Source organism: Manis javanica, chromosome 4, assembly GCF_040802235.1.
Source record: "Manis javanica isolate MJ-LG chromosome 4, MJ_LKY, whole genome shotgun sequence".
Classification (NCBI taxonomy): Eukaryota; Metazoa; Chordata; class Mammalia; order Pholidota; family Manidae; genus Manis; species Manis javanica.
The window spans coordinates 26966415-26993654 of NC_133159.1; the positions used below are offsets into that span (position 1 = coordinate 26966415).

Below are 27240 nucleotides of genomic sequence, written 5' to 3' on the forward strand. Positions count from 1 at the left end.
CACAAAGTTCTTCTCCACGCTGGCTCATCTGCCTCGGAAACACCAACACCCACTTGCTCCACTCAGAAACCACATCCAGTGCCAAACCAGCTGGCCCAGTGCCGAGCAGAAACTCACCACAGTTGCTTTCTCCATCCGTCAGCTGCACTTTGATGAAATTCTCCATCCAAAAAGGGTCGCAGATACAGCGTTTGGTGAATGAATCACAGTGGCCATGGTCAGAACAGTTCAGCTGGCACGCTGACAGTGGCAGGCAAGGGAAAAGAAGCAACGAGTCAGAACCAGGGGAACACCAGCCCCCAGAGCCTGGGACGATGCAAAGCCTCCTGCTCGATGGCCTGTGGTGAAATTTCCTGGAGACCTGCCCTGAGAGCTTTCAGAGGTATGTGTTTTGGGGCATGTGGCCTGTAATTATCATCACAGTCAGATAAAATGGGAATGGTGAGAAACGCCAGTGGACAATGGTTCCAGACTGTTTTTACTTTTTTCTCTGTATTAGCAGTCCTTAATTTTTCATGTTCCATAGACCCCCTTCTCTGAATAATTTAATTGCCAAAATATACTCCATAGTATTACAAAAGAAAGCAATTATATAGAATATATTCTTTAAATACTTACGTATTTTTTCTTAATTATTTAATACTTAGTATTATAGTCTTAAGAATATAAAACTTTTAAATAATAACATATGGGTGTCTTTATTAAAACAGTAAGCAACAAGATTGAGAAGTGGGTCTAACAACTGTTGTAATTCTGGGTAGTGATGGCATGGACTGACAGCTCATCAAGTAGTGTGACACAAGATTATCTGTGATTTCCACAGCATCACAGTCACACATTCTGTTAATACTACTGTAGTTTGTGTCTACCTTCAGAACAGAGGGCAATAATGACTTTCAGTTAGTGGTTGGTAAAAATAAAGACGTAATTTTTTTTCTCTAACTCACAGTGCCCCCGAATGCTGTCTGGGGTTGCCTGTGCACTCCATGTTAAGAACCCTGGCAATGAACTGAGACCCTTTCATGATAATGGCAGCAGAGGAAAGTGGTTTTCTTTATGTTCTTGAAGAACAGAAGTTGAAGCCTGAGGACAGCAGAGACTGCCAGGTGAGCTGTGGGCAATGCCAGGTGAGCTCTTGTTCCCAACTTCCCAAGAATTACTCACTGACAGTATTGATCTCCAGTGCGCCGAATATCAGAAAGTCTGCCTTTTGCTTCTGCAGCTCATTCTTGAGCATCGCTGCCACCTTATGGCCTTTGAAGATCTGGTGGGGAGGCTCATTTTGAACAAAAAATACCATCTTGGTGCTGCAGAGACAGGCAACAGTATGAATGAGCTGACGCAGTCAACAAGAATGGTAGCTCCATTCGCCAGGGATCTTCTGCTGTGCCTGACACTGTGCTCAATATCCTAGGCATTCTCTCACAGCAAGCCAGTGAGAAAGTGTTATCAGTGCCACCTCCACTTTACAGAGGACAACGCTGGGGCTCAGAGGGGTGAAGTAACTTGCCCAAGGTCACACAGTTAATTATGGCAGAGCCAGATCTTAACCGTGATGTGTCTGACTCCAAAGCCTAGGCTTTTAGAAATGCCCTGCGCTGCCCAGCTGCAAACAGGTAACTGGAGGTCAGGAAAACAGATCTGCGTATGGCTGCAGCTACAACTGCAGCGCTGTTGGTTTTGTACCTAGATTACCTGAAAGGCAAACCACAGTGCTCTGTGAAATGTAATTGCTGGACAGCATCAAAACATTACCCATAGGTCAAAGCAGAGCCAACATGGTCGTTACTATGACAGCAACAGAAAGACACTGCCCAGAGGTGTGGCTGGTGCAAGGTTATGTTATGCCGTGCCTAGAACCTGTTTGCTGGTTGTCAGTTTCCATCCAAGGCCGATTGTGTTTGAACTCACATTTGGGGGGCCACAGAATCTGTTCTCTATGCCTTGGCCTCTATTTTTGGTAGCCTGTTTCCTGACTCCATGTTCATCTCACAAATGGAACCTTCCCAACCAGGTCACACTGGGTTACAGTTGTGCCCAAGATACTGATCCCCTCAGCACAAGGGGCTAGGTGGGACCCGGCACCCCAGAGGTCCTAGACCAGTTGCTTCCGGTACAAGCAGCCTTGTCCATCTATCCCACAGTGCCATATAAACAGCATCATTTTCTGTGTGTGGCCATGATAGTTTGGGAAGCACTGTCATAAAAGACTTTCTAAAAGGTTGCTGGGCAGTGAGGCTAGTAACACTGGGGAGTGAAAAATTCCAGAATCAAGAAACAAACCTTTACCATAAAAGACCTGTGGTCCATTTCTCATTATTTTCTCCCAGTTACCTAATCCATGCTTATAATTTCAATTTCTTTCTATGTACTAATAACCCTCAAATCTTTATCTCCTCTTCCCATGTCTCTCCTGAGTGATCAGATCTATACTTGCAAATGCTTGCTGAGTATCTACCCCTGATCTCCCATGAGAACCTCAAATCCAACACATCTCAAAATAAAATAACCATTTATTGAGCTAGCTCTTTCCACTGTAATATTCTATCTGCCTCCAATCGTATCCTCTTCCTGAATTCCTCAACTTGGCCCATCCAGTCCAAGCCAGAAATCCAGAGTCACCGTGACGCTTCCCTCCTCCCCATGCCCCAGATGCAGCGACAGCATGCTAGCAGACCCTCCCACCATGCTCCATCAGCACTCTCAGTAATGTCTTTCCACTGCTTCTACCCAGTCAATTCCCACCAGCCTGGATCAATCCAAGCAGCCACTCTCTCTGTTCCTACTCCCCGGCTGCTGAGCAGAGCTTAAAAGCACTAATCACAAGGCTCTGACCTAGTGAACCTTGATTGCAAATTAGACTCACCTGGGGAGCTTTTGGATTTTAAGTGCCCAGGCCTCACTGCAGATCAACTGAATCATAATCTCTGGGGGAGAAGCCAGGGTAATAGTATGTTCCCACAAGCTCCAGGCGATTCTGTATGTAGCTAGAATTGGGAACTACTGCTCTCACCTCATGCCTCTAACCTTGGCTGAGAGCTCAGTACTGCCTGAAGCCAGCTCTTTGCTGGAGCTGCTGCTCCCCACCTTTACCACTTCCCACAGGCTGCCCATCTCATTTCCACCTCCTCAAAGCAGATGGCCTTACTTCCAGTTTCTAAGACAAAACACAGAACTTTTGTACCAGTGTTCTCAAACTTCATGCTCTCTAGCTCTAACTTCCCCCAGTACAGCACATCTTCCCTCCCTCCCTCCTCTCTCCAGAGCAAGTGGTGCTCCTGCTTTGCCCGGGGCCAGTTCCCCAGACCCACTTCTTCATCTCCACCACCTACTTTACTTCTGCACCTCCTCCTCAGTCCATAAAAACACTCAAGTATTTCCTACCTTTAAAAGGTGTTCTTTTGATCTTGTCTCGCATATTTATTTTCAGCACCAACCTCTTCAAAGAGGTGTTATACTTACTATCTCTGCATTCTCAAACCATGAAATGAATCTGCCCTCTGCCCCCAACATCTAAGTAAGATGGCCTCACTATAGTTCTGATGACCTACTGATCACAAACCCAAAAGCCTGTTTTGCATCCTCACCACACTCTGTCTCTGTAGCCTCTGAGCCCTTTGGCAGCCACCCTCCTGCCAACTGTCCCTTAACTTCAGCAGACCACTCCCACCTGATTTTCCTCCCACCTCTCTGCCTGCTGTTTCTTAGTTTCCTTTGCTGGCTCTTTTTTTCTTTGCCTCCCTCCTTAAATACTGGTGTTCTCCAGAGTTCTGTCCTCAACCCTCTTGATACTCCCGCGGTGTGACTCATCATCCTCACGGCTTTGACTCCTGCCTGTGTGCAGGACTCCCAATCTCTGGCTTCTCCTTCTATCCAAGTTCCAGCCTATACTTGCAACTATCTGATGAAACATTTCCCCAGATTCAACAGTCAAAACTGAGCTCATAAAATTTCTTCCAAACTGGTTCCTTCTGTAGCTCTAATCTCAGTTAATGGCATTCACCATCTATCAAACCAAAGCTTCACTTGATGCCTCACTCACCTTCATTCCCAAAGGACCACCAAGTCCTATTGATTTACCTATGAGTTTCTTTTTAATTTCTTCTCTTCTACCATTTCTACTGCTGCTACCTTAGTTCAGGTTTTATTGCCTTTTTACTAGACTAGTTCAAAAGCTTCCTGACTCATCTCTAGCCTTCAGTCTCTCCCTATTGCAGTCTAGCCCCCACCTACTGATGTCCCCAATCAATCAATCAGTCAATCAATCAATCAATCAAGTGTCTTTGCTTCAAAAACAAAACAAACAAGATCTTCACACACATAAATTACCCTGAGTCCTCCTGCCCAAACTATTAAAACTAAACTCCTTGGCTTGCTTATGACTGTTCTGTCTACATAGCCAGTCTTATCTTCCACCACATACTGGCACACCATTAAGTGCTCTGAACCAAATGACTTCTTCCAGAGGAACTGTACCTTCACACCACAGAACTCCTGCCCATGTGGTTTCCCTATTTCTGAATTCCCTCCTTGTCCTCCCAGGGTTCATCAATGCAAATTTTACCTCTTCTGGAAAATCTCTGCACTGTCCCCACCCCACCCCTTCTGGAGGAATTTTCCTGGCCTCTGTGTCTCCATGACACCACACATTCTGTCAGTCCATCTTGTACTGACAGCATATGTTTACTTGATTAGCTCCCCTACGAGACCACGGCCATCAAACATAATGGACCTCTTCTGACTTTGTACCTTGGTACCCCGATGCAGTGTCTAGTACAGAGTGTGTGACCTGTATTAGGAAAGTTCGTAAGGAAATGGACACCATGGGTGGTTCCTGGTCAGACAGCCCACCCTTCTTTATCTACCCACACTATTTCTCAGCTCAGTCAAGAAACCCAGGAGGTCCAAGTCTTTCCTTTTCTCCCCCCATTAATTGCCCAGCTACCTCTGCTCCGTGTACGGCTGAATCTTTTGCACAATGATGTCGGAATCCAGCACCCCCAGGAGGACCCCAATCTGGCGGATGAACATCCCCTTGAGCCTCTCAGTTAGCTGACTGACGCTGACATCCAAGATGATCTCCACCAGGTTGTTTTTCCTGGGATCTGGAAAGCATGTGGATCAGTCATGGCTTTGGAAGTAGGAGAGTTAACAGAGCCCTGCCACCGTGCACCTGCCTTTGCAAGAGAGGAAGTACTGAGTGCATTCAGAAACGCAAGTGGCCCTCAAAGGGAGAGGGACAAGACTGAATTCTACCAGTGCGGTCTGGGGCTGGCACGGAGAGCTTCCAAATCGCTACTCCAACCTGAGAATTGCACATCTGTCCTGGGCATCAGGCCGAAGCAGAGAGGCAATAGGGTTTCAGGAAGGGAGTGGGGAAGGCAACAGGATTTCAGGAAGGGAGTAGGGAAGAGACAGACATTTTGAGGTTTGTTTCAAAAGCCTCTGCCCAGTTGGCCCTGCTGAGCTGTCCAGGCCAAGTGGGGGTATCTCACAATCTCTCCCGCTCCACATCTGATTTTCAGTGACTTTCTATACTTTGTCTACAACAATCTTATTACCAATAACAGGAATGTATCTGCCCTACAGGTTTAAAAACAGTAAACACTAAGTAAATCCAGGCAGTCACAAAACAGATATTGAGCAACATCAGAGCTGCACAATATTTCCCCAACCCTGGAACTGTGAGACCATTTGCCTTACTTCCCATTATGTCCTAAAGACTTTTCTGCACTTGGGTGCTAAAAGTGGTCATTCAGAAGACCTTATTCACATACCTGGGTGTGCCACTTTCCTACCCTGATGTAGAACTTATATAATTAGTGACTCTCTGCAATCTGATTTTAAACACAGAAGAGACTTTATAGTTTCTTGACTATTGTCCTGCACAGAGGTAGGATGACCTGCCAAGATCCCTTCCGTTTAGGACACCCACATATGAGCTTGACCCACAAAATAACAAGCAGGTTTAGAGTTAATGCCTTCTCATCAGATGCTCAGGAATTTATAAAGCCCTTCTCCCCGCCACATACACTTATTTCCTTTCCAATACTAAATAAGCCTTCAAGTAAAATAAAAACATGATTCTATTTAAGAGGGAAATTTTATTTCTGCAAATCTGAAAAATGTAAAGGCACCAGTATCTTCCCTGGGTTGTCAGATAAAGCCTGAGGCTCAACTTATAAAAATAAATTGTTTTCTGCATCTGGATGCTGATGAGACATTATGACTCAAGTTATTCCTGTGCTCGGATTCCCAGAGTACCCTGAGCCTTCTTGTCAGTCATGTGTAGAGGAGAAAGTGTTGTGCTGGTGGCACAAAGGCCTAGCTCTGACACAACCACTGTGTGACACTGAGCAAGCCCTGCCCTCTCTGAGCTTCTGTTTCTCTGTCTGGTAAGAGCAGGGGGAGGTCCATATTCCTGCGTGGGTGGAGGTACTGTTGGAACAGACAGTCTCTAAGGATTTTTCAGCTTAGGGTTTCTAGAGTTTTTTAAAAGCTTTATATGCTATCAGGATCTGTCCAGGCACGGGGAAGGGGTATCAGGATTGAGGGCCTGCTGGGCTGATGCAGCAATCACACTTAGTCTCACGACTAGAGGCACTCACTCACCAGGTTTCACCTCCACAGTGCTCTGGTCTGTGTCACTCTCGCCCTTCACATCAGTCACTTTCAGGTGAAATGTGTAGGTTCCCTCGACCAAGTTGGAAAGGAAAAGGATGGGGTGGTGGTCAGAGTGATTTAACACCTCCTATGGGGTTGAACAACACATCTGCGTTGCAGAACAAAACCACACTCCTTTCAGAGTCAGCTGCTGCTTCAGTCAAAACTGAGGCCCTCCTGGGCTAGATGGCTTCAGCTCTGGGCAGTTCCTGCCCTGTAATGGCTCTGCAGCTCACAGCTGCTTGGAACAGGGCACAGAAACACATTCTGTGGCACACTATCTTGCAGAATGGCCCTAGGCAAGTCATTTAACTGCCCTGGATTTCAGAGAGAATCCAGATTTGCTACAAGAGACCACCTGGTTAAGACAGATACTAGAATGACTGGCTCAGCCTCCAACCCCCAGCTCACCACCTTGACCTTGTGAGGCTCTCCAGCTCCTAGCAAACTTACCCCTGCCGCTGGGCTCCCCTCATCACGGGTCCAGAGATAGCTGACTATCCCCTTGTCGTCTGAGGACTTGGAGCCATCCAGCTCCGCTGTGTCCATGGGCAAGGTAATCACCACATTCCCGCTTATCTTGGCTACAGGTGGTTTGTTTATTTCTAGTCAAGGAGAAATCACCGAAACAATAAACATTCTGGAAAAGAAGGAACACTTCTTCATGATGCTTATGAGGAAATTAAACATCAAAAGCATCTTAAATGGAGAACTGTTTTTAAGTGCTAATCCATGCCAGAAACTAACAATGCAGATTTAAACCACGAGTTCCACAGGTCCTGAGGCACCAGGCCCACCCTGAGAAATTTCTCCTGACACCAAACAACAGGTGGCACAACTGTAGTTTCTTCCCATATTCTCAGAGCAGCCTCCCCAAAAGGAATCCATTTCTCTGCTTTGGTGGTGTGAGACAGTTGGAAACAAGGTCCAAAGTGGATTAAAGCCTTAGAGTTTAGGTTTCATTCAGCTGGAACCACAAATTCTCTTTAAAATATGACTTAAAATGTTATTCTCTGAACATCTTTTTTGATTCCTTCTTCATTACTTTAATAGTGAAAAAGGAGAGAGTGAGCCCTCTCATCCTGGGCCCCCTGGGCCCTGCCTGCCGCTTTGTTTATTCAGGTGTATACTCTCTATTTACTGAGCTCAGTGTCCTGCAGCTGCAGGCCGCCTGCGTATCTGATGGGTTTTCTACTCTCAGCTGAGCCCTCACCCAGGCCATCACTGATCCCGGCCTGCGAACCAAGCATGGCCAGTGTGCCCCTGCCTCAGGCTGGCCTCAAGAGTGCAGGCTCACAGGACAGTCATTCTGAGGTCTGCCAGCAGGTGTCACTGAAGCCAGCTAGTGGGAAAGTCATAGAAAACAGGTCTTAGCAGCAGAAGCAAAATAAAAATGCAAAGGGAAAAAAACTTTACTCTCTCCCTATTCCATTAAGAAGAAGGCAGGAAGGGAGGTACGGGGGGTACCCAACAAGTTAAAATTCACCTTACATTCACTGTCAATTAAAGGTTGTTTTAGAAAAGCAAGAAACAGCTGCTCTTACCCTCAACTTTCTTCCCTACCCCTTGTCTCTAATCCATCTAACTGCAGGTTTTCTGCCCCAGAGGCTGCTGCACCAACCCGAGGCAGGGAGGTACCTTCTTTGACAATGACATTCACAGAGCTCTGGCTTTGCAGGTTCCTCTCATCTTTGACAGTCAGGGTGAACACGTAGGTTCCCACTTGCAGCCCTGTCACAGTGGCGACACTGCTGTTAGCATTCTCAAGCTGCACCCCGTCAGGGCCCCTGGACAGGGAGAGAAACCAGAGCGAGGAGTTGTACCTTACTGCTGCTCTCCTGTCCCTGACTCATCAGGGGCAGACGGTCATTGCCTCAGCTAAGACATTAGCTGCTGTTTCCCAGACCTTGAGAGGACATGTTTAAAAATACTCCATTTGGACAGAGTGTCATTTGGCCCCAAAATACAGGCTACCTGCTGATCAGAAAATTCTCTTCACCAGCTTTCAAATACATCTAGCCTTATCTTTCATATGAGCTTTTAGGACATTCAAACTCTTTGCTATTCCAGTTTGTAAAAGGAAGAAAGTGCTCTGTGCAGGTCTCTGATCAAAAGGATGATTTAAGGGTGTTGTTTCTGAAAAGCGTTTCTGGCCCAGTAGTTGGTTCAGCCCTTGCCAGCAAAGAAGCAAAATGCCTTTCTTAATCATGCCAAACTCCTGCTGAAAAGTCAGAGAAAGGAAGTGGGCCAAGGCTGCAGAGGAACACTCAGAGCAAACCCTCCTCTTAGCAGCTCTGGAAGCAAAGCTCCTTCCAGCTCTTGGGCAGGGGCCCTGGATGACCCAGGGCACCCGATCCTGCTTTCTCTGAGGCCTCACACAGCAGCCTGCAGCAGGGGCCTGAGCTCTGTGCCAATATCCGGCACAATGCTGCACATACTGGAAAGCCATTCTGCTCAAGGATCAAAAATGCCCCAGAGCTTTCCTTAAAATTATAGGATGACCAGAGAAATCTGCAGACTTCCTGCTTTTGCTGTTTTGCTGTTTAAGCATATAACCTTTGACCCCTCCTGAGACAGATTCTTTTCTAAAAAGCTAGGCTAAGTTATTATTTCTGCTGTAAACACCAATAAAACTCAGCTGTAACGTTCATTAGCCATATCAACAAGTAGTTATAATTAAAACACACTGGGATGAGGAAGATTGGGTTCTCCAAAAGATAGAAACAAGAGCTGAGGAAAATAATTTCTAGAATCCAACTCACTAATCATAAATCAAGTGGTTTCTATAGTCAAAATATAGCCCTTTCCCATCTGTCTGTAATGTCCTAGTCAAAAACCAACTGTGGTTGCTACCTTGGAGCCTGAGAATGCTTGCCACTGCTTGGAATTCTGCTTTCTGAGGGATCCTGCATATAGCTCAGGTTCCATTTGTTATGGTTTAAAGGAGCTAAAAGAAACTGTGAGAACCAGCAATGGTTCGATTAGGTAATTCTAGTTTAATTAGTACTGTTTTGGTTATTGCTTTGGCCTCTGGCTAACATAATTGGTAAATGGCATCTTCAAGGAAACAATAACAGAGAAATGCTTTCATTTTGTAGATGAAGTTCCAATTCTCCTTAATAGCTGCTCTGCCCCATCCCCACTGCCAGCCTTACCCAGTTAATTTTGAGCAACAGTATTTTTCTGCTCCATTACCCCTTCCATCCTGCCTCTCAAGTGTAATTAAACTATGCATTTCAGCAGATGAATTGTACCTGGAAAAGCACCAGGACCACAAAGTTCTACCTGGGGACTAACTGATGGTAAGTATTCATTTTTTCTTTCAAAAATTATTTCATATCATTTTCCTTGAGTTGAGGTTTGAGACTGCAAAAATTTCTTTCTCAGTCACCCACCTTGGATAAGCCAGTAAGAGCAAATCAGCTCTTAACAGAAAGTCAAACCTCTGGGGCCTTTGCATAAATAAGGGTTTTGTGTCAATACTCACTGTGTTTTTTCCCAGAGATATGAGATAATTTTCTGATCATCTGAGCTTCTGCTGCCATCCAGGGTAGTGCTGTCCACAGGAAGGATCAGCTCTTTGTCTGGGCCTGCATCTGCCTGAGGAGGCTTGTTGTTTTCTAGAAGACAGACACATGGAGGTCAAAAGCTGGAGTTCAGCTGGGAGAGGAGAGGAACCAATTGGGACATATGTTCTAGAAGCCATGCGGACTCTGCTTCTCTGCCCACAGAGCTGTCAGATACTGTGGGGGATATGGGTCCAGTCAGGAAGTGCACGGTGAAGAATATAAGACTGAACCATTATCAAACAATCCTGAAAGAACATGCCAGAACATAATGAAGTTATAATGCCATGCTAAATTTGAAATGTAACACTGTAAGAGTTTAAATGAAAGGGTCTGAGTGATACAGTAGGGCTTTTTGAGAAGGTGGGCTTTAAGCTGGCCCTTAAAGGACATGGTAGGATTTAGGATGGCAGAGCCTTTATCTGCTATGTTCCCTCAAAAGCACAATAACTAGCCAAGGGCAAGAGCACAAGCTGAGGTTGTGCTTCATAGCACTAGTTATGAAGAAAGCACTAGAGGAATGGACAACAGAAATTACCAGGGGCCCCATGGACTGATGCCTCCCACTTCTACCCTCATACAATTCAGAACCCTAACCATCTTCCCCTAAGTTCAAGGGACCAGCCAACAGAAGAGCTTGCACCACATGGTTGGAACTTACCAGGCTGTACAATAACAGTCACTTGAGCAGTGGCCTGCTGTCCTATTGTGTCAGTCACTGTGAGCTGGTAAGTGTAATCTCCTTCTTGCATGGCAGAGAGCTGCAGGATCGGTGTTCTAACACCCTGGATATGCAAAAACAGACAGGTGGGTAAGCAGGCTCCCCAAATCACAACATATAATAAGTCCTATTGTGGTCTAAATTATTTACCCAGGTTTCTAAACCTAGGCTGGTACTAGGCTATTAACCTCCCAGTTCAGTATAACTAGTGAATGCTAAACCAGACAGTGTGGGACATCTTGTTAAAAGTTTCCACCTTCCTCTTTTGTCCCCCTCCCTGACAGCAGTAATTTCCAATAAAGTCAGACCTCTCTCACAGAGGGAGAGGAGTACAGAAAAACGTGCATTGATAACCGAATCAGCTCTATGACCCAAGCCAGAAAGAAGATCACAAACATAAAAATAACACAATTTTAAAAACAGTGTTCTTACTATTGAGGCCACAAAGTAATCCTAACAAAGCAACTCAAAATGCTATGTAAAGTCATGCTCCAACAACAGAGAAACCTAACAGCACATTTAAACTAAAGCCAAGCTCTAAGTCATGCCTCAAATCTGGAAACAAAGAAGGTCAGAAGGAGCATTATAAATAATTTAGGGAAAACTTCTAATACAGAAACTCCTTCTAGAACAGTGGACAAAATCTGGCAGCCTCTGGGCTGAATCCAACTTGCAGACATTTTGTTTGACCTGTAGTGTCTTAAAAGTTGGAAAATTTTCCCTGAAGTTCTAGGTATCTGTCTTCTCTTTTTAAAAGCTAGATGATCTAGCAATATTGGGACCACACACCTTGCAGCAACCAGCTGTACCTGAGGAGGGGCTAATCCTTTAGTCAGGGTTTACATTCTCCTATTTGCCACAATCTCCATCCAGTTTTCTTTCTTTATCTGTTAGCTGCATGGTAACAGATCTAGTCTCTCCTTTAATATCTCCAGAGAGAAGATGTTCACCAACTAGTCAGCAATCTTTTCTCTTCTGTAAAAGGGCTCACTGAGATTTGTGCCCTGTAGCTTCAAAATAGTTCAACTCTCTGGAGTCATCCTAGAACAGCTACCATTTCTCATCTAGTCTTTCCCTCTAATATTAGACATTTAGGATAAAGGTTTTTGCTAATGGGCTAATTAAAGGCCCCTTAAAGTCTCTGGATTTTTTAAAAATTCAAAGGTTCTATGTACAAATCTGACTTTGGTAATTAAAATGAAAAAAAAAAAAAAAGCTTTAGATGGGGACCCAGTCCAGCAGCTCTCATTCCCTTGGGTAAGAAAAGACCGAAACTACTCCCTCCTACCTGCATCTCCACCACTTTCCCTTTGCTGCTCGGGCTGAGTGACCACTCATAGCTGGCGATGCCGTGATCATCAGTGCTCTGGTTCCCAAACAGGGTGATGGAGTTCTGAGGCAAGGTGATCACTTGGATGGGGCCTGCATTGGCCACCGGGGGGTAATCCACAGCTCTGTTCACGGTCAGGCTTGCAGTGGTGGAGTCAGAAGCCCCATCAGAGTCTACTACAGTCAAGCTATCAGGGAAGGAGAAGGAATGTTGTCAGGGATGCACTTCAGGAAAGAGGAATAAACACGAGACGACTGAAAATCAAGACTAAGACATACTATGGTGGGAGGCTTACCAACTGGTAACCAATCCCTACCCATTCCTCCTAGAAAGGCAGAGTGATACCAGAAGCTAACACTGACTCAGGGCTTACTGTGTGCCAGGCACTGTTCCAAGTGCTTTATAACTTATTAAACCATCACAACAGCTCTATAAAGTACTCTTCTCATTTTACTCCTTACATATTTGAAGAGACTGAGGCAGAAAGGTAAAGTAACTTGTTCAAGCTTGAAAGAGGTGGAGTTAGGATCTGAATCCAGGCAATATGTCTCCAGCACTGTAGTTCTCTGCTGACTGCACGTGTCTGTGGGCTGGGACCTTTCTAAGCACTGTCTGATCTAAGCACTGACCCTCTCAACAATCACATAGAGCAGGAATCATCCTTACTTTACAGGAGGCTTGGAAAGGCTAAGGAACCTGCCCAGGGCTACACAGTAAGCCAGACACAGCCCAGTACTCTCCCCAGCCCAGAAACCAAATCTTAAGAAAAGATAATCCCTGGCTCCCATTTCCACAGGTTCAAAGATGCCACACTAAATAGAGAAAGCTCTGACTACAGAAGGCTTTCCTGCCATCATCCCGTTTCAGCTGTGTACACATCCCAAGAAGGGACATCCTGGCAGAAAGCCTCTGGGGTAGACCAGGAGGGCTGGGTTTGGTAAGACAGGAGCCTGAGATGCAAATTAATTCTCCTACGCTAGAGTGCTACAGTTTATGCCAGTGTGAAATAGGATTTGCAAGAGAAAAAAATGTTCATTTATAAGAGCAGGCTTTTACCTAAATGATGCCTTCCAGCTGAACAGCCTAAAGTTTCTCCTGCCACCTCAAAATATGAGCATAAGCAAGCAAGGAGGTTTGGGTTCTTTCCATTTTGCTGACAGAAAGAGGAAAAGCATAAAAAAGACATATTGTTTGTGTAAATCTTAGCACCAGCCACAGACATAGCCAGACATCTGTGGAGTTGTATCCCACAATCTCACTTTTACCTATGGTCTGGAGGAGATTTTTGTATCACAGCCTTTAGAAAAAGAGCACAAAAACACCAGACACACAGATATGTTCAAATCAGCAAACATCTGAAAAAGAAAAATCCACAGATGTTTTCCTCTTTTCCAGTTTCCCTGTTGTTTTCACAGTTTTTTGTTTTTGTTTTTTAACATAGTGTGCTTGTCTCCTATTTCAGAACAAAAGCAAGTTATAGTCAGATGGCAAAATGGCAGCTGCCCATTCCTCTAAGTTGCATCTCAAACAGTCTCTGGCTTGCATGCAAAATCCTGGAACCAAGTAGCAGCTGACCACAGAGATGGGGAAAGAAAGTACTGTCATGTAGAAGCAGGGGAAAGGACAAGGTGAGTAGAATCAGAGTTAATGCTAGTCAAGCCCAGTCTGTTATTGCATAGATTGAGTCTTAGAAAAAAAGAATTATTTCCCAATACCCTATCCACCCAAAACACTGTAATTAATGCTGTGGTTAAAAGTTCAGACTCTGGAGTCAGACTGCTTGTATGACCCTGGGCAAGTTACTTAACCTCTCTGTACCTAACTGTCCTAATCTATAAAATAAGACTAAATATAATACCTGTTCTAAGAATTAAATGAGCTACTGCATGCAAAGAGCTTAGAACAGTACTAAACACATAGTAAGTGTTCAAGAAACAGTAGCTATTATTTGTTACTTATTTTAAAAAGGATCAACTTGGCTCAGGCTAAATTCCATAAATTTTAAAATTCCTATATTAGAAATCTAAGGTAAAAGCCAACACTCATTTCCTTTTTAAGCCAATGAGAAAGCTCCAACCTTGTTGAATGGCAGCTACCTTTCATCACCTGAAGCCCAGAGTCAGTGAGAATGCTGCTAAGTCACCTGTCGTATTTACCCATATGGTGGGTGTGTGCTAGGACACTCATCACTGTGCGCTGGCAGTGTCTCAGGCTTGATTACCTCAGGCCCAGCAGGGGAGACAGACACCAACTAGTAAGCTGCTGCGCCACAGCAGGCATCACCCAGAAGCACTGGGCACGACAGGGAAACAGGAGGACATACTCTCCTCTCCCTGGAGGGATCTCACAGAGCCTAACAGGGAACTGAGCAGGTCTTTAAGGATGGGCACAACTCCAACAGACTGAGAAGGATGTTCAAGGGAGTATAAATGAAATATGCATGATCAGGTCAAGGAGGAGAGCAGAATGAGCCCTGACCCAGGCTTAGAAAAATCTGCATTTCAGTTTCAGCTGTGTGACCTCAGAGAAGTTACTGCATTCACTGAGCCTCACTTTTCTCAGATGTGCAATGAAGACAGTATTGTATACATATGGTGTTTGTATGATACTCACAAACTTGTGCTTTGTAACATACAGGAAATTATGCAAATATAAAGAGGATCACTCTACAGCCAGCCTCACATGACACTAGTTCCCAAAAGGACTGTCATTGAATCAAATTCTCCAAAAAGCCCCAATAGAGAAATTTTTCTCTATAAATCATATTTAAACCACTAATCAAAAGTAAAGATTTTGAGATATCAAAAGCTGAGGAAACAGACAGGGAGGAGGTTCCTTCTAGATTTTTCCTGAGAAAAGGCAAAGGAAGATGGACCCTTTCACTTGATAGAAATCCTAAAAATACATTTGGAGATCTGCCAGGTAAGGCTTTGAGGATTAACTGTGCTGGATCCTGATCTATTACACAAGGACTTTTGCCCTAAATTTTATCATTATTGTGAGCACAACTGCCATAAGGCTCAAGAACCAATGGAACCAAAGGCTAAGTTATCAACCAACTCTACAGTGAAGTTAGATTCTGTCAGGGTTACTCCTACAAGAATGCAGAACCCACAGCGAATAAAAAAGGCCTATGGTAGTAAACGTGAAGGATCCTAATTTACCTGAAAGTGTAGTTCCCAGGGACGAGCTTACTTAGTTTTAATATGGCTGTATCTTCAGAAATCTTCTCTTCTCTCAGAGGTCCCTTAAGTTCTTCCCAGTGGTACTGGACAATTTTATCATCATCAGTGCTTTCTTGACCGCAAAGAAACATCAGTTACAACACGAGAGTTCTGGGTCTCAGCACTTACCCAGTTTACACAAGCCAGGGCAACCACCCAGAGATCTGAGGCTAGGAAAACTTCATGAAATTACAGACTATCTCTCCACAGTGTTTCTTCCCTAGGAATATTGGGTCATTCTGCCTCTCTATGAATATTATTCCACTGCGTAGTTTGCCAAGGACTCCAACACAGGCAACCTCTGGTTAAAACGCTACTGTATAAAAAAAGGAGCATCAAAAATTCTTAAACACATTAAAAGATACTCAAGCTCACTTAAAATAAAAGAAACACAAATTTAAATTACCCTTGAGATACCATTTTCTAACCCATCAAATTGGTTGAGACCAAAGTTTCATTACATTATATGGGTAAAGGTGGGGAGAAAGAGGACCTCACATAATTCACTGGGGAAGCATAAACTTATACAACCTCTATAAAGAACAATTTGGCAAAATTTATCTTTGCCCCTGTAATTCCTCTTCTAGGAATTTATCCTACAGACATACTGGTACCTGCCTATAAGATTTTTCACGGTAACATTTGCAATAGCAAAAGACCAAAAATAATGGTCATCAACAGACATTGAGAAAACAAGTATATATTCATACAAAGAAATTATACATCCATATAACAGAAGGCTAGGTAATCGAAAGAAAAGAGAATGAAGAAATATTCTACGTATTCAGAAAAATTCTCGAACATATAGAAACAAGCACTATACATAACAGTGTGTGTAATGTGTTATAAAGATTGTATTTGTATTTTCCTATATATGTATAAAATATCTCTAGAAAGATACATAAAATAATAGCATTGGTTGTGTGGAGGAAAACTGGATAGTTGGGAGAAAGGAATGGTAGTGATTCTTTTCATTGTGTATTTTTACATATTATTTAACTTAGACCTATTAAAAAATATAAAACAAAATGGTACAATGTGAACCCTTTTTACCATTCTCACAAGTGCTTCTCCCTAGTCTCTCTCTTCCCCCGGGCCTGCTCTCCTTCTAGCCTCCTTTTCTTAGCAGAACCATCTACATGAAATGGTTGACACTGCTAGGGATTCCTCTGCTAAAGCAGTGACTGCCTCTGCCAAAACCACTGCTGGTACCCAGAAAATCAGGGCAATAGGACCTTACTGAGTCTCAAGAGAAACCAGGCAAATACGGGTGAGATGACAGGCTTGAAGCCTCCTGCACACACAGAGCCAGGATCAATGGCAGAGACCCAGACATCCCCTCATGTCACCCAGGAGGTGACACTACACTGAAGGATGTAAATGTCAGTGAACCCAGGCGAGGTGTGGAGTACATTCTGTGAGTCTCTCTGGGAAAAGGCCAGTAAGAATCCAGCTAGGCAGTGACGGCTGGGTGAGGGTTCCTCAGGCAAGATTCTCACTTATCTTGCCATGCTAGGAAGGAGCTTCGTTTCCATAATTAAGAGTGGCAATTTCATCTAAGCAAATTTGGAAACCAGCAAGTTTCAACTAAAATAATGCTAAATCTGTACATAATCTCACTTTCTTACTATCTCAGAGCAGAAATATTACTTCAAACAAGCCACATGGGGAGTTTAAATAGGGCCTGTTTTTTACGTCCTAATCAGTTGCTTAAGAGGGTTGGTCTTCTCATAACACTGTCAGGAAGACCAGCCTGAACAGAATGCAGACACAGCTGGCCCCAAATCCTCTACTAGAGCACACAGAGAATGCTCTTCTCAAAAATCATACCCAGACCAGTACTCACGGCTGCCATCAATGACTGTTGAAGTGGTTGGCAGGGAGATCTCCTGGAACTGTGGTGACACAATGGCAACAGGAGGCTGATTCTGACGGGGCTCTGTAAGAAAATAGCCCAGAAGAAACTAGAAGAGGGGTTTTATAAATTACAAGAGGAGCAGGCCCTATCTGGGTGGATTACATAATCAGTTTCCACTACATAATTGCAGTTTGAAGCATTGACAAACATGAAAGTCACAAGACCAGATTGCCACTCTAACATAAGACACCAGAGAGGGAGTGTTAAAGCTTCTTCCAAACCTGACTGTTCCTAAGTCCATGCCCTGTGCATCCTTTCAACACCCATGTGTTACCTGGTTCATGCAAAGTACCACAGGAGCAGTGGCTGCTTTCAGGCCAGCTGGCTACAGGTGGACAACAAGTAAATTTTGTGTCATACAAGCCTTGGTAAACTATCCCTTGGCACAGGCTGTGCTGAAAAGATGATGGGTGATTTCTCAACCATCCTAGAGCTGACTGGGTGTGAGGGAACTAGGCCTAAGTGATAGGGAAGATCACAAACCACTGGTCCACCCGAATGATGATGAGCTGCAAACCCAGAGGCTTCCTGGAGAAATTATCACATGGTCTTTATGCTAACCACACTTTTAAGAAGGTAAAACGATTGCCTTGGCTACAAAGTTCAAGGAATGAAAAGAAAATGTATTACCAACCAAGACAGAAAATAGTATTAAGAATTTGTGCCAACGTTGTGCTACTTTTCAATTTCCCCTAAATTTCTCTGAAAATGCAAAACAAGACACTTTGCTATTGCACTGTAATCTACCAATAGCAGATCACTTAAAATGAATGACTGGATTCAGTTTCCAAGGTGAAGAAGGACTGGCAGGGTTTATATGAGGAATTCTGTGTGCAAAGGCCACGTTTCCTGAAAGAGATCAGAAAGAGCCAGACACTTGGCTGGTTCTCCTTCTACATACTCCTCCTAGGCTTCTGGCTTTCTTTTTTTTTTTTGGAGAGGGCATCTCTCATATTTATTGATCAAATGGTTGTTAACAACAATAAAATTCTGTATAGGGGACTCAATGCTCAATGTACAATCATTAATCCACCCCAAGCCTAATTCTCGTCAGTCTCCAATCTTCTGAAGCATAATGAACAAGTTCTTACATGGTGAACAAGTTCTTACATAGTAAGTTCTTACATGGTGAACAGTACAAGGGCAGTCATCACAGAAACTTTCAGTTTTGATCACACATTATGAACTATAAACAATCAGGTCAAATATGAATATTCGTTTGATTTTTATACTTGATTTATATGTGAATCCCATATTTCTCCCTTATTATTATTATTATTATTGTTATTTTTAATAAAATGCTGAAGTGGTAGGTAGATTCAAGATAAAGGTAGAAAACATAGTTAGGTGCTGTAAGAGAGCAAATTTAGATGATCAGGTGTGTGCCTGTAGACTAAGTGTTAATCCAAGCTAGACAAGGGCAATAAAATGACCACGGATGCAGAAGATTTCTCTCAAAACAGGGGGGGTGAGGTTCTAAGCCTCACCTCTGTTGATTCCCCAATTTCTCACCTGATGGCCCCCCTGCGACTGTGCCTGTCTTAGGTTGTTCCTCCCTTGAGGAATCTTATCCGTCTGTGGCTAACCAGTCATCTTCCGGGGGGCTTCTGGCTTTCTTGTATCTCTTAATTATAAGAAATGGTCCTTTCTCAGCATGACCCACATGGAGAGGCAGTTCTCAGGGAGGCAGGCGATTGCCCAGGCCATACTGTACCATGGGCCAATGTGGCAAATGTTTCCTTGCCCAGCTAAGGGTCCCAACTGGAACCAAAGTATATACTTTGCCATCCTAACATTTTACATTGAACTAGGAATTGCCCAAAAAAAAAAAAGGAATTGCCAAAAAAACCCAATGAGGATTAAAAAACCCTAAAGTCAAATCTACATCTCCTAGGGAATCCTGCAGAGCAGCAATGGAGACAGCCAGGGCTGGGAAACATACCTGGTTGTACCGTTACATTCACATAGCCTTCCCCGTGGGCATTCTGACCATCTACACTCACTTTGAATTCATACAGGCCTGGAGTAAGCTGCAGAAGAGAAAGGAGATCTTTTAGACAAACACGAAGAGCAACAATTATTAAAATAACACAAATATCTGAACTTTGCCATGCTGATTCTTGCACTCTCCTTTTCTTGCACTGTATCCAAACTGGAGAAAGTAAACTAGCTGAAGAAGTGAAACAATGAATTATAAACTAAAAAACCATAGCTTTTACAAAAACTATGAAGAAACAAAACAGCAGCAGACTCACAGAACCCAAGAATGGACTAACAGTTACCAAAGGGAAAGGGACTGGGGAGGGTGGGTGGGAAAGGAGGGATAAGGGGAATAAGGGGCATTTTGATTAGCACACATAATATAAGGTGGGGGCACAGGGAAGGCAGCATAGCACAGAGAAGACAAGTAGTGATTCTATAGCATCTTACTATGCTGATGGACAGTGACTGTAACAGGGTATGTGGTGGGACTTGATAATGGGGGGAATCTAGTAACCACAATGTTGCTCATGTAATTGTATATTAATGATAGCAAAAAACAAAACAAAACACCATAGCTTTTAATGTGAATTTTATTACTAGCTGACTCTAAAACAACAAAAGGGATTTCACTATCTCTGTTCTCCCATTTTCTTTTCAGGAGAACATTAAGGGCCTAACCACCCTACTTCACAGAGTTATGAAATTAAATGATCATCTCTGCAAGAAAAACATTTTGTAAAAATACCAAATAGCTCCCAAATATCTCAATACTTTTCCCTCCCGATTTCCACTGTTTAAAAATCACCCATAATCCCACTGTCCTAACACATCAATTAATCATATTTATTTCCTTCCAATCCTTGACCACACACAAAAATTAGTTTTAAATAGTACATTTGTTCAACAAACATTTTTTGAGAACCAATTATGTACCAGTCATTATTATAGATTTGGTGCTTAGAAATGAGTAAGGTAAGATTCCTACCTTCTAAGAGATATTTCAATGGTATTCAGGGTCTAACTATCAATCAAAGTGTGTATGAAACTTTTTATTGTTCTTTCTTCCACTCATTTAGCATGAACACTTTCCCCATTATAACAGTCTTTTTAATAGTCACTTTAATGGCTGCAGAATACTGCATGAATTAAATGTGCCATAATTCACATAAGCATTCCACAGTGTTGGATATTTGGATTGTTTCCAAAGGTTTAGTATTACAACTAGTGCTGTGATGGACACCTTTTGGACAAATTTATTTTGAATTATCCTCTTTGGGTTGCTGCTAATCAACTGCATGTGGCATTTCTGACAACTTCCTTCTTGTAATGCTCTCCTTCCTTGGCTTTCCCATCTCTGCTCACTCCTCCTTTTCCTGCAGTTTCTCTTCCTTCCATACCTTTAATGACAATATTCCCATTTAGCAATCCATTTATTTCTTCACGCTACACACTCTCTCTGATGATCTATTACCATGGCTTCAACTGTCATCTATCTGAGGCGAGTGTGCAAATTTACCTCTGTAGCTCAGACTTGTAACCTGATCTCTAGCCCCCTTCCTCCCAGCTGCTTAGTGGACACCTCCACTCCAATGGTTCCCAACTACTTTGAACCCACTCTGCTCAAACCTCCCCCAAACCTGCTCCTCTTTCTGTGTTCCTCATTTCAGTGAATATCACCACAATTGCACCAACATCTATCCAGGTGCTTAAGCCAGAAGACTAGTATTACCCTAGACTTCTCTTCCCCCAAACCTCCACCCAATTAATTGATCAAGTTTTATCAAGTCAACCTCCATAATACTCCTCAGATCCACTCACTTCTCTCCATTCACTATGTCATTGCCTTAGTTTTTTTTTATTGAAGTATTATTGATATATAGTACAATTTTATGTTAGTTTCAAATATACAACACAGGGGTTCAACAATTACCCATATTATTAAATCCTCATCCCCCCTAGTGTGGTTACTATCTATCAACATAGAAAGATGTTACAGAATCACTGACAATATTTCCATGCAGGTGTGGGGGAGGTTTGGACTGAGTGGGTTCAAGGTACATACCATCCCTGTGACCAATTTATATTGTGATTAGCCATCACCTTAATTTTTAAACATTCATCATAGCATAACTGTTGAAAGCATGGGCTTCAGAGATGGAAAGTTAACAGTTCAAATCTACTGTTTAACATCTTTGTAAATTTTGGCCAACCCACTTTATTATACCAATTTTTAGTTTTGTAATTTGTAAAATAGTAATATCTACATCTTGGGATTATTATGAACATTAAATAAAATAACTGCATAAAACAATTAGCACTGTGTCTGGCACATGAAATGAGCTTAATAAATGGGTCTTAAGTTTTATCTCATTTATTTAGGGTTTTTACTCAAGCTATTATCATCTCATACCTACATGTTTCAACAGATCTTCACTGGTCTCCCTTGTTTGGGTCCTACCTCTTCCAGACTGCAGTCAGGATGATCTTTCTAAGCTGATATCTGAACATGTCTTTCTCCTGCTTAAAACCTTTCAAAGGCTCTATTTCCTCTGGATAAAATTCAAAGTCCTTATTATTCCAGCATATAAGACTCTATATGATCTGGCCCCTGCATCTGTCCAATGTACTTGTGCCATTGCTCTTCTCATACCACAGGGTCCAGTCAGGCTGAACCACATAGAATATCTTTTTCCCCAAATTTCTCTCTAATTATTTGGCCTAGTAGACATACTGCTTCCTCTGTTTGGGGTATTATCACTCCAACTTCTACCCAGTTAGGGACCTTTCATGATCCTACCAGGCAAACCCTAAGAAATCTACTCTAGCTCCCCAGGGCTTCAATTCCCCATGTATTAACCTGTGTATTCCATTATAATTACCTGTTTCTGGTATCACCTACTTGACTCTATTGTCCTTGAATGTTAAGATTACAATTAATCACTGGTATATCCCCAAAGCCTGTCACATAGTAATGTACAATAAACAGTTGTTAAAGAATGAATGAATGAATGAATGGGATTGCGTGGCCAAAGAATATGAACATTTATATGGCTCTTATAAATACACTGAATCCCAAAAAAGACTGAGCCAGTTTACCCAGTCATGTGGCCACAAAAATACCAGTTATCTCCCAAATTCTAAAATCCTTATGTTACCCTTAAAAGTTGTTTATTGTATATTTTCAGCTATCACCACCATGCTTATATGGTCTTCCCACCATAAATGAAAATTTGAGAATCAGACACTAACAAGTATTGGATGTCAGCCAATCTGCCTTTGGAGGATTCACTTTTGAGAGATAGCTCCTGACTTAAGTGTGGACAGAAAATTCTAAATTACACATTTTAGAAAATGGTCAACACCTCCACCCAGCCCTGAAAAATGACAGAAGGCAAATTCACCTTGGAGAGTTTGAGGAGGTGGGAATGTTTCCCTTCCATTTCTCCACTGTAGTCTTTAGGATGAGTAATCAGCTGCCAGTCGTAGGTGTAGGTTTCTCCTATAGAAGGGCAGTTACAAAAATCATGAAAACACACACCTACACACAAAGAGGGCAGCCACACAGCCTGCCAATAACATATCTCTTCTAAATCTTGACAAGGCCTTAGTTTTTAAGATTTCACCCCAAAGCCTTTAGGGAAACCAAACATTCTGTTGAAAGTAGGTGGAATCTACTGACTCAGCTATAGTCAGGGCTTCTCCTCTCTCCCAGCAATGCTTATTCCTGCCCCATACCCACCATGCTCAGGGACTACCCTTCCTCAAAATACTAGGTTGTTCATGGTGCGGTGACCCAGTGAAAATAGTTGCCTTCCCAACCACTACAGATGGACTCAATGGGAACAAAGGACATTTTCCTGTAAAACTTCTTTTGCAACAAAGAACAGCAATGACTTCTAAATAACATGGTTCAAAAATAGCTTTTTACAGAGTGCTAACAATGCTTGTCTCACTGAGGTCATCACACCCTGGTGAGTTAAAAGAGCTACTTCATTCCTGCTGAGCTAAATAACACACTGCAGAAGATGGTAGGAGATGGCCCATTTAAAACAGGCCCCACTGAAATTAATTAAGATCAAATGAAGCATTAAATGATTCTCATTTGTAGCTCAGACTATATGACTGGGTAGAGCAAGGATAGAATACTGCTACCTAAATGGAATCCCTCACCAGTAAAAGTGGTCTTAAGGGTTTTTTTGTGGAACAAAATGCATTTCGGCTAGGAAAGGGTGGGATTTGGTGGGAAGGTTTAGTTTAGATTACTACCCAAAAGTAAAAAAAGAAAAGGAAAAAAAAGAAACCTCAAATACTTGGCAGTGGTTTTTTCCCTTATTTTATGAGTCAAAGTTAAAGTTAATAGAACTAATTTCCAAGATAGCCTTCATCTTCAGACCAGATTTTATTTTATAAGCCTGAGAAACAGGATCTATACTCTTCCTTTCTCCCCAAAATACTAGTTTTGTTTTGGCTAGTTATCAGTCCCAAGAAGCTCTCACACAAATGTATTCTGTGGAAGTTAGATTAGATGAGGAGCAGGCAAAAAGCAGCAGAAGTAGTACTGGTGCTGAGGTGACATTTCTTCCAACTATAGTTGGAAATTTTTTCCCCACACAGAAAACAGACTCACATTAGTTTGGGAACCGACAATTTTATAGTATCCAAGGCTAGCAACACAAATTTCAAAAAAGGGCAATATTCTTAGGACAGAAGCTCAGGGGATGAATTATACCTTACAGCCAGAAATCTGCCCAAGGGAACAACTGAGTATAAATCTGTTAGACAGAATGCTAGATTTTATGATTTAGGGCAGTGGTTTTCCAACTGTGCCTCCAAAACCTACAGGGCCCCTGAGAGGTGCTTCAGGGACTGCCACAGGATATGGGGATAAAGAGCAGGAAGAGCTGGTCTCGCCTCATTGCTCCCAACCTTTGAAAGTTTGAAACCATCTATTTCATATAACTGATGAAGATAGCTGAAGAACATGGGGAGAAGAGAGTTGAAAACAATCCATTTCTCAACTGGTATGTTTTAGAATACTGAATCTACAAGGGGATGTTAACTCACAGAAATGTACATCCACATAGGGGTTAGAAAAGAAGATATAGTAAAGCCCAGCATATCTTCCACATAAGAGTAGAAGCGGTCACAGCTCAAAGCAGTTCCTTTCTCACTCCCATCTTCAAAGGTCACCAAGTCCATTTACCTTCACTTACCACCAAAGGAGGAAAGGAAAAACCTTCTCTAGAGGAAGATGAAATAAAGTGGTAAGGAAACTCAGCATGAGGGCAGAAATACAGAAAAGGCAGAGCATTCAGGTTCTGGAAAAGAACTTTTTGCATAAATACACTATTTGGTATTGGGTCCAGAAAGTAGGACAACTGTATTGGAAATGTGTGTAAGTACAATGAAACGACCCGTCCTGAATAGAGTATGATATCGTACTTGACTGACCCCATGTCACTATTTTCCATCAAAGAAGGCTTCACTTCCTATCAGTCTTAAGGGGGTGCATATATGTTTATAGGTCAAACTGCTATATTACCATATATTCTGAAGGTGACAGGAAGCTCAGATTACAGAAGTTTTCTTAAATAATGAATCAATCATCCCCTCATTATATATCTTAAAATTTAAATTTTGTACATCATGTTAGGCTTGTCCTTTTTTTAGAGACAAATCTATATTAGCAATAGTCTTGGATAACTTCACTTCAAGTTCTATATTTGCTATGTACTAGTTGTTTGGCCAAAATAAGTATGTTAACCTGAGCCTCGGTTTCTTCCTCTTTTCAAGGGGTATAATATAACCTACTTTAATGAGCATTAGCTGCATGCTAGGCACTGAAGTAGGTACCTTATATACCATTTTATTTTGCTCTTAAAGGAACCTTATGAAGTAGAAATAAGTGTCCTTATTTTACTGATGAAGAAATGCAAACTTAGAGAAATTAAATTATTTGCTTAAAGTCATTCAGCTAAAGACTGGCTGAGCTGGGATTTAAACCTATGCTTGACATCAAAGCTAATGATCTCAAACATATTATATTGACTCTTGTATTACATAAATATTTGTGCATGCACATGCTATATCTTATTCTCACAGGACTGTTGCAATGAGTAAGTTAAGGTATGTAGATATTATTATAAATTAAAACATTATCAGAATGAAGGAGATATTTTACCTTCAGGTGGTTTCTGGAGTACATATGCATTTAATTTAACTTCATTCTTAGGCAGGATAATCTGGACACTCTCTCCAGCAGATACGACCAGTTCCTTTGTAACTGGAAACAGAAAATATACAAGAGATAAGCAATTAGATCCAGATTATCTTATTTCTTCCATTTTTTGTGGCCAAATTTATTTTATAAACAATATTCAGCTACTACCTTCATTTCTTCATTATTTATCTACTCTCTAATCCCCTAAAATTTGATTTTGCCCCAATTTCTCCACTGAAAAGGATCTTTGAAGGTCATCAATGAAATGCTTCTTAGCAATCTAATAGCTGTTTCTCAACGTTCATCCTTCACTTCTGTGGTATCTAGTACTGCTAACTGCCTCCATCTTAATACTCTTGGTTATCATGACACCATATTATTCTACTTTTCTTCCTTTCTCTGAGTTTTTCTCCACTGCATTTTAACTATGGTCTATCCCTAAGCCATCTTTACATAGTACTTCCCAAGAGTTCAATAAATGGAGTTCAACTCTCTTTCAAGGATCATCTGTATGCTAATAAATAACTTCCTAATGAAATACACATGCAAAGTTCCTAGAAGAAAAGGCAAGTGCCTGTCACAAGGCCAACCTTAACTTCTTTCCATTCCAGTTGCTACAACTATAGACTTAGATTATTTCAAGAATATTAATTGGTTTCCCCTCTGCTAGCCCTCCCCACCCTAATCCATTCTGTAAAACACCCAGCACCATTAGTTTTTCAAAAATACTAACCTACCATGTTATTTACCTATGTAAGACCCTCCACTTCCATCCTATGTTTAAGACCAAACTCCTATCTTCTCATTAGAGAAGCATTATCTGATCACACCTCCTCACCTTTTCTACCCAATTCTGCCTCTAGTTTTATCACTTTCCCTCTTGTGCTCCAAAGAAGCCATGCTCTACTCTTGGGGACTTTGCTAACGCTTTTTCCTTTAATTGCAGTATGTGCTTGATTCTAAATACAGTCATTTGTTTCTAGCTTAAAGCCAGTCTTCTCTCCAAAACAATCTTCCCAAACCATTTCAATTCAAACTGATCTACTTCCAGAACTACTTTAGCATTTTTGGAACACCCATGTCAGCTACTACCTATAAACTCTTTTTATACTTTTCACTAGCTATTTCATACATGTGAGAGTTTCTCAGCCTTAGCACCTTTGACATCTTGGACCAAATGATTCTGTTTTGCAGGAGTGGGGCGCTGTGCATTGTAGGTATTTAGCAGCATTCCTGCCCTATACCCACTAGATGTCAGCAGCATCCCTCCTCCATAGTTGTAATAAACAAAAATGTTTGCAGAGTGTTGAGAACTACTGATTATATAAATCTTATTTCTCTAACAATAATTGTCCATTTAGTATGAGACCTGGAGAACTTAACACGAACAAGTGGCTGATCCACCCACATTTTAAGACTGGGAGGCAAGAAGGGCCTCCTACACAAGTTTAAGAAATTTGAGATTTACCTCTCTGCTTGGCAACACTGCACTTGGGGAGAAATGAAACCATTCACTATAGAAGAGTCAGCACTTAGACACCCCATGAGGTGGAATAAGAATTCTTTGAATGAAGAAAGGGTGGAAAGAAGGGAGGAAGGACAAAAGAAAAAAGAA

The 27240-nt window shown here is 42.2% G+C and overlaps 1 protein-coding gene across 4 annotated transcripts in view; it reads right to left on the bottom strand.

Annotated features, from left to right (window-relative positions):
• KIAA0319L (KIAA0319 like) overlaps nt 1-27240 on the bottom strand; it is a 107623-nt gene that overhangs the window by 8411 nt on the left and 71972 nt on the right. For 3 of the 4 annotated variants that reach the window (XM_073233621.1, XM_073233620.1, XM_073233622.1), the window contains exons 5-18: nt 25587-25688; nt 22807-22904; nt 19365-19452; nt 17351-17443; nt 15445-15577; nt 12239-12467; nt 10891-11014; nt 10151-10283; nt 8302-8450; nt 7117-7268; nt 6613-6751; nt 4946-5105; nt 1165-1307; nt 118-240 (exon numbers count right to left, since the gene is read on the bottom strand). In XM_073233621.1, coding sequence (XP_073089722.1) covers nt 118-240; nt 1165-1307; nt 4946-5105; nt 6613-6751; nt 7117-7268; nt 8302-8450; nt 10151-10283; nt 10891-11014; nt 12239-12467; nt 15445-15577; nt 17351-17443; nt 19365-19452; nt 22807-22904; nt 25587-25688 — 1866 coding nt within the window. The remainder of the gene's footprint in view (nt 1-117; nt 241-1164; nt 1308-4945; nt 5106-6612; nt 6752-7116; nt 7269-8301; nt 8451-10150; nt 10284-10890; nt 11015-12238; nt 12468-15444; nt 15578-17350; nt 17444-19364; nt 19453-22806; nt 22905-25586; nt 25689-27240) is intronic. The other variant, XM_073233623.1, reaches the window with a different exon arrangement.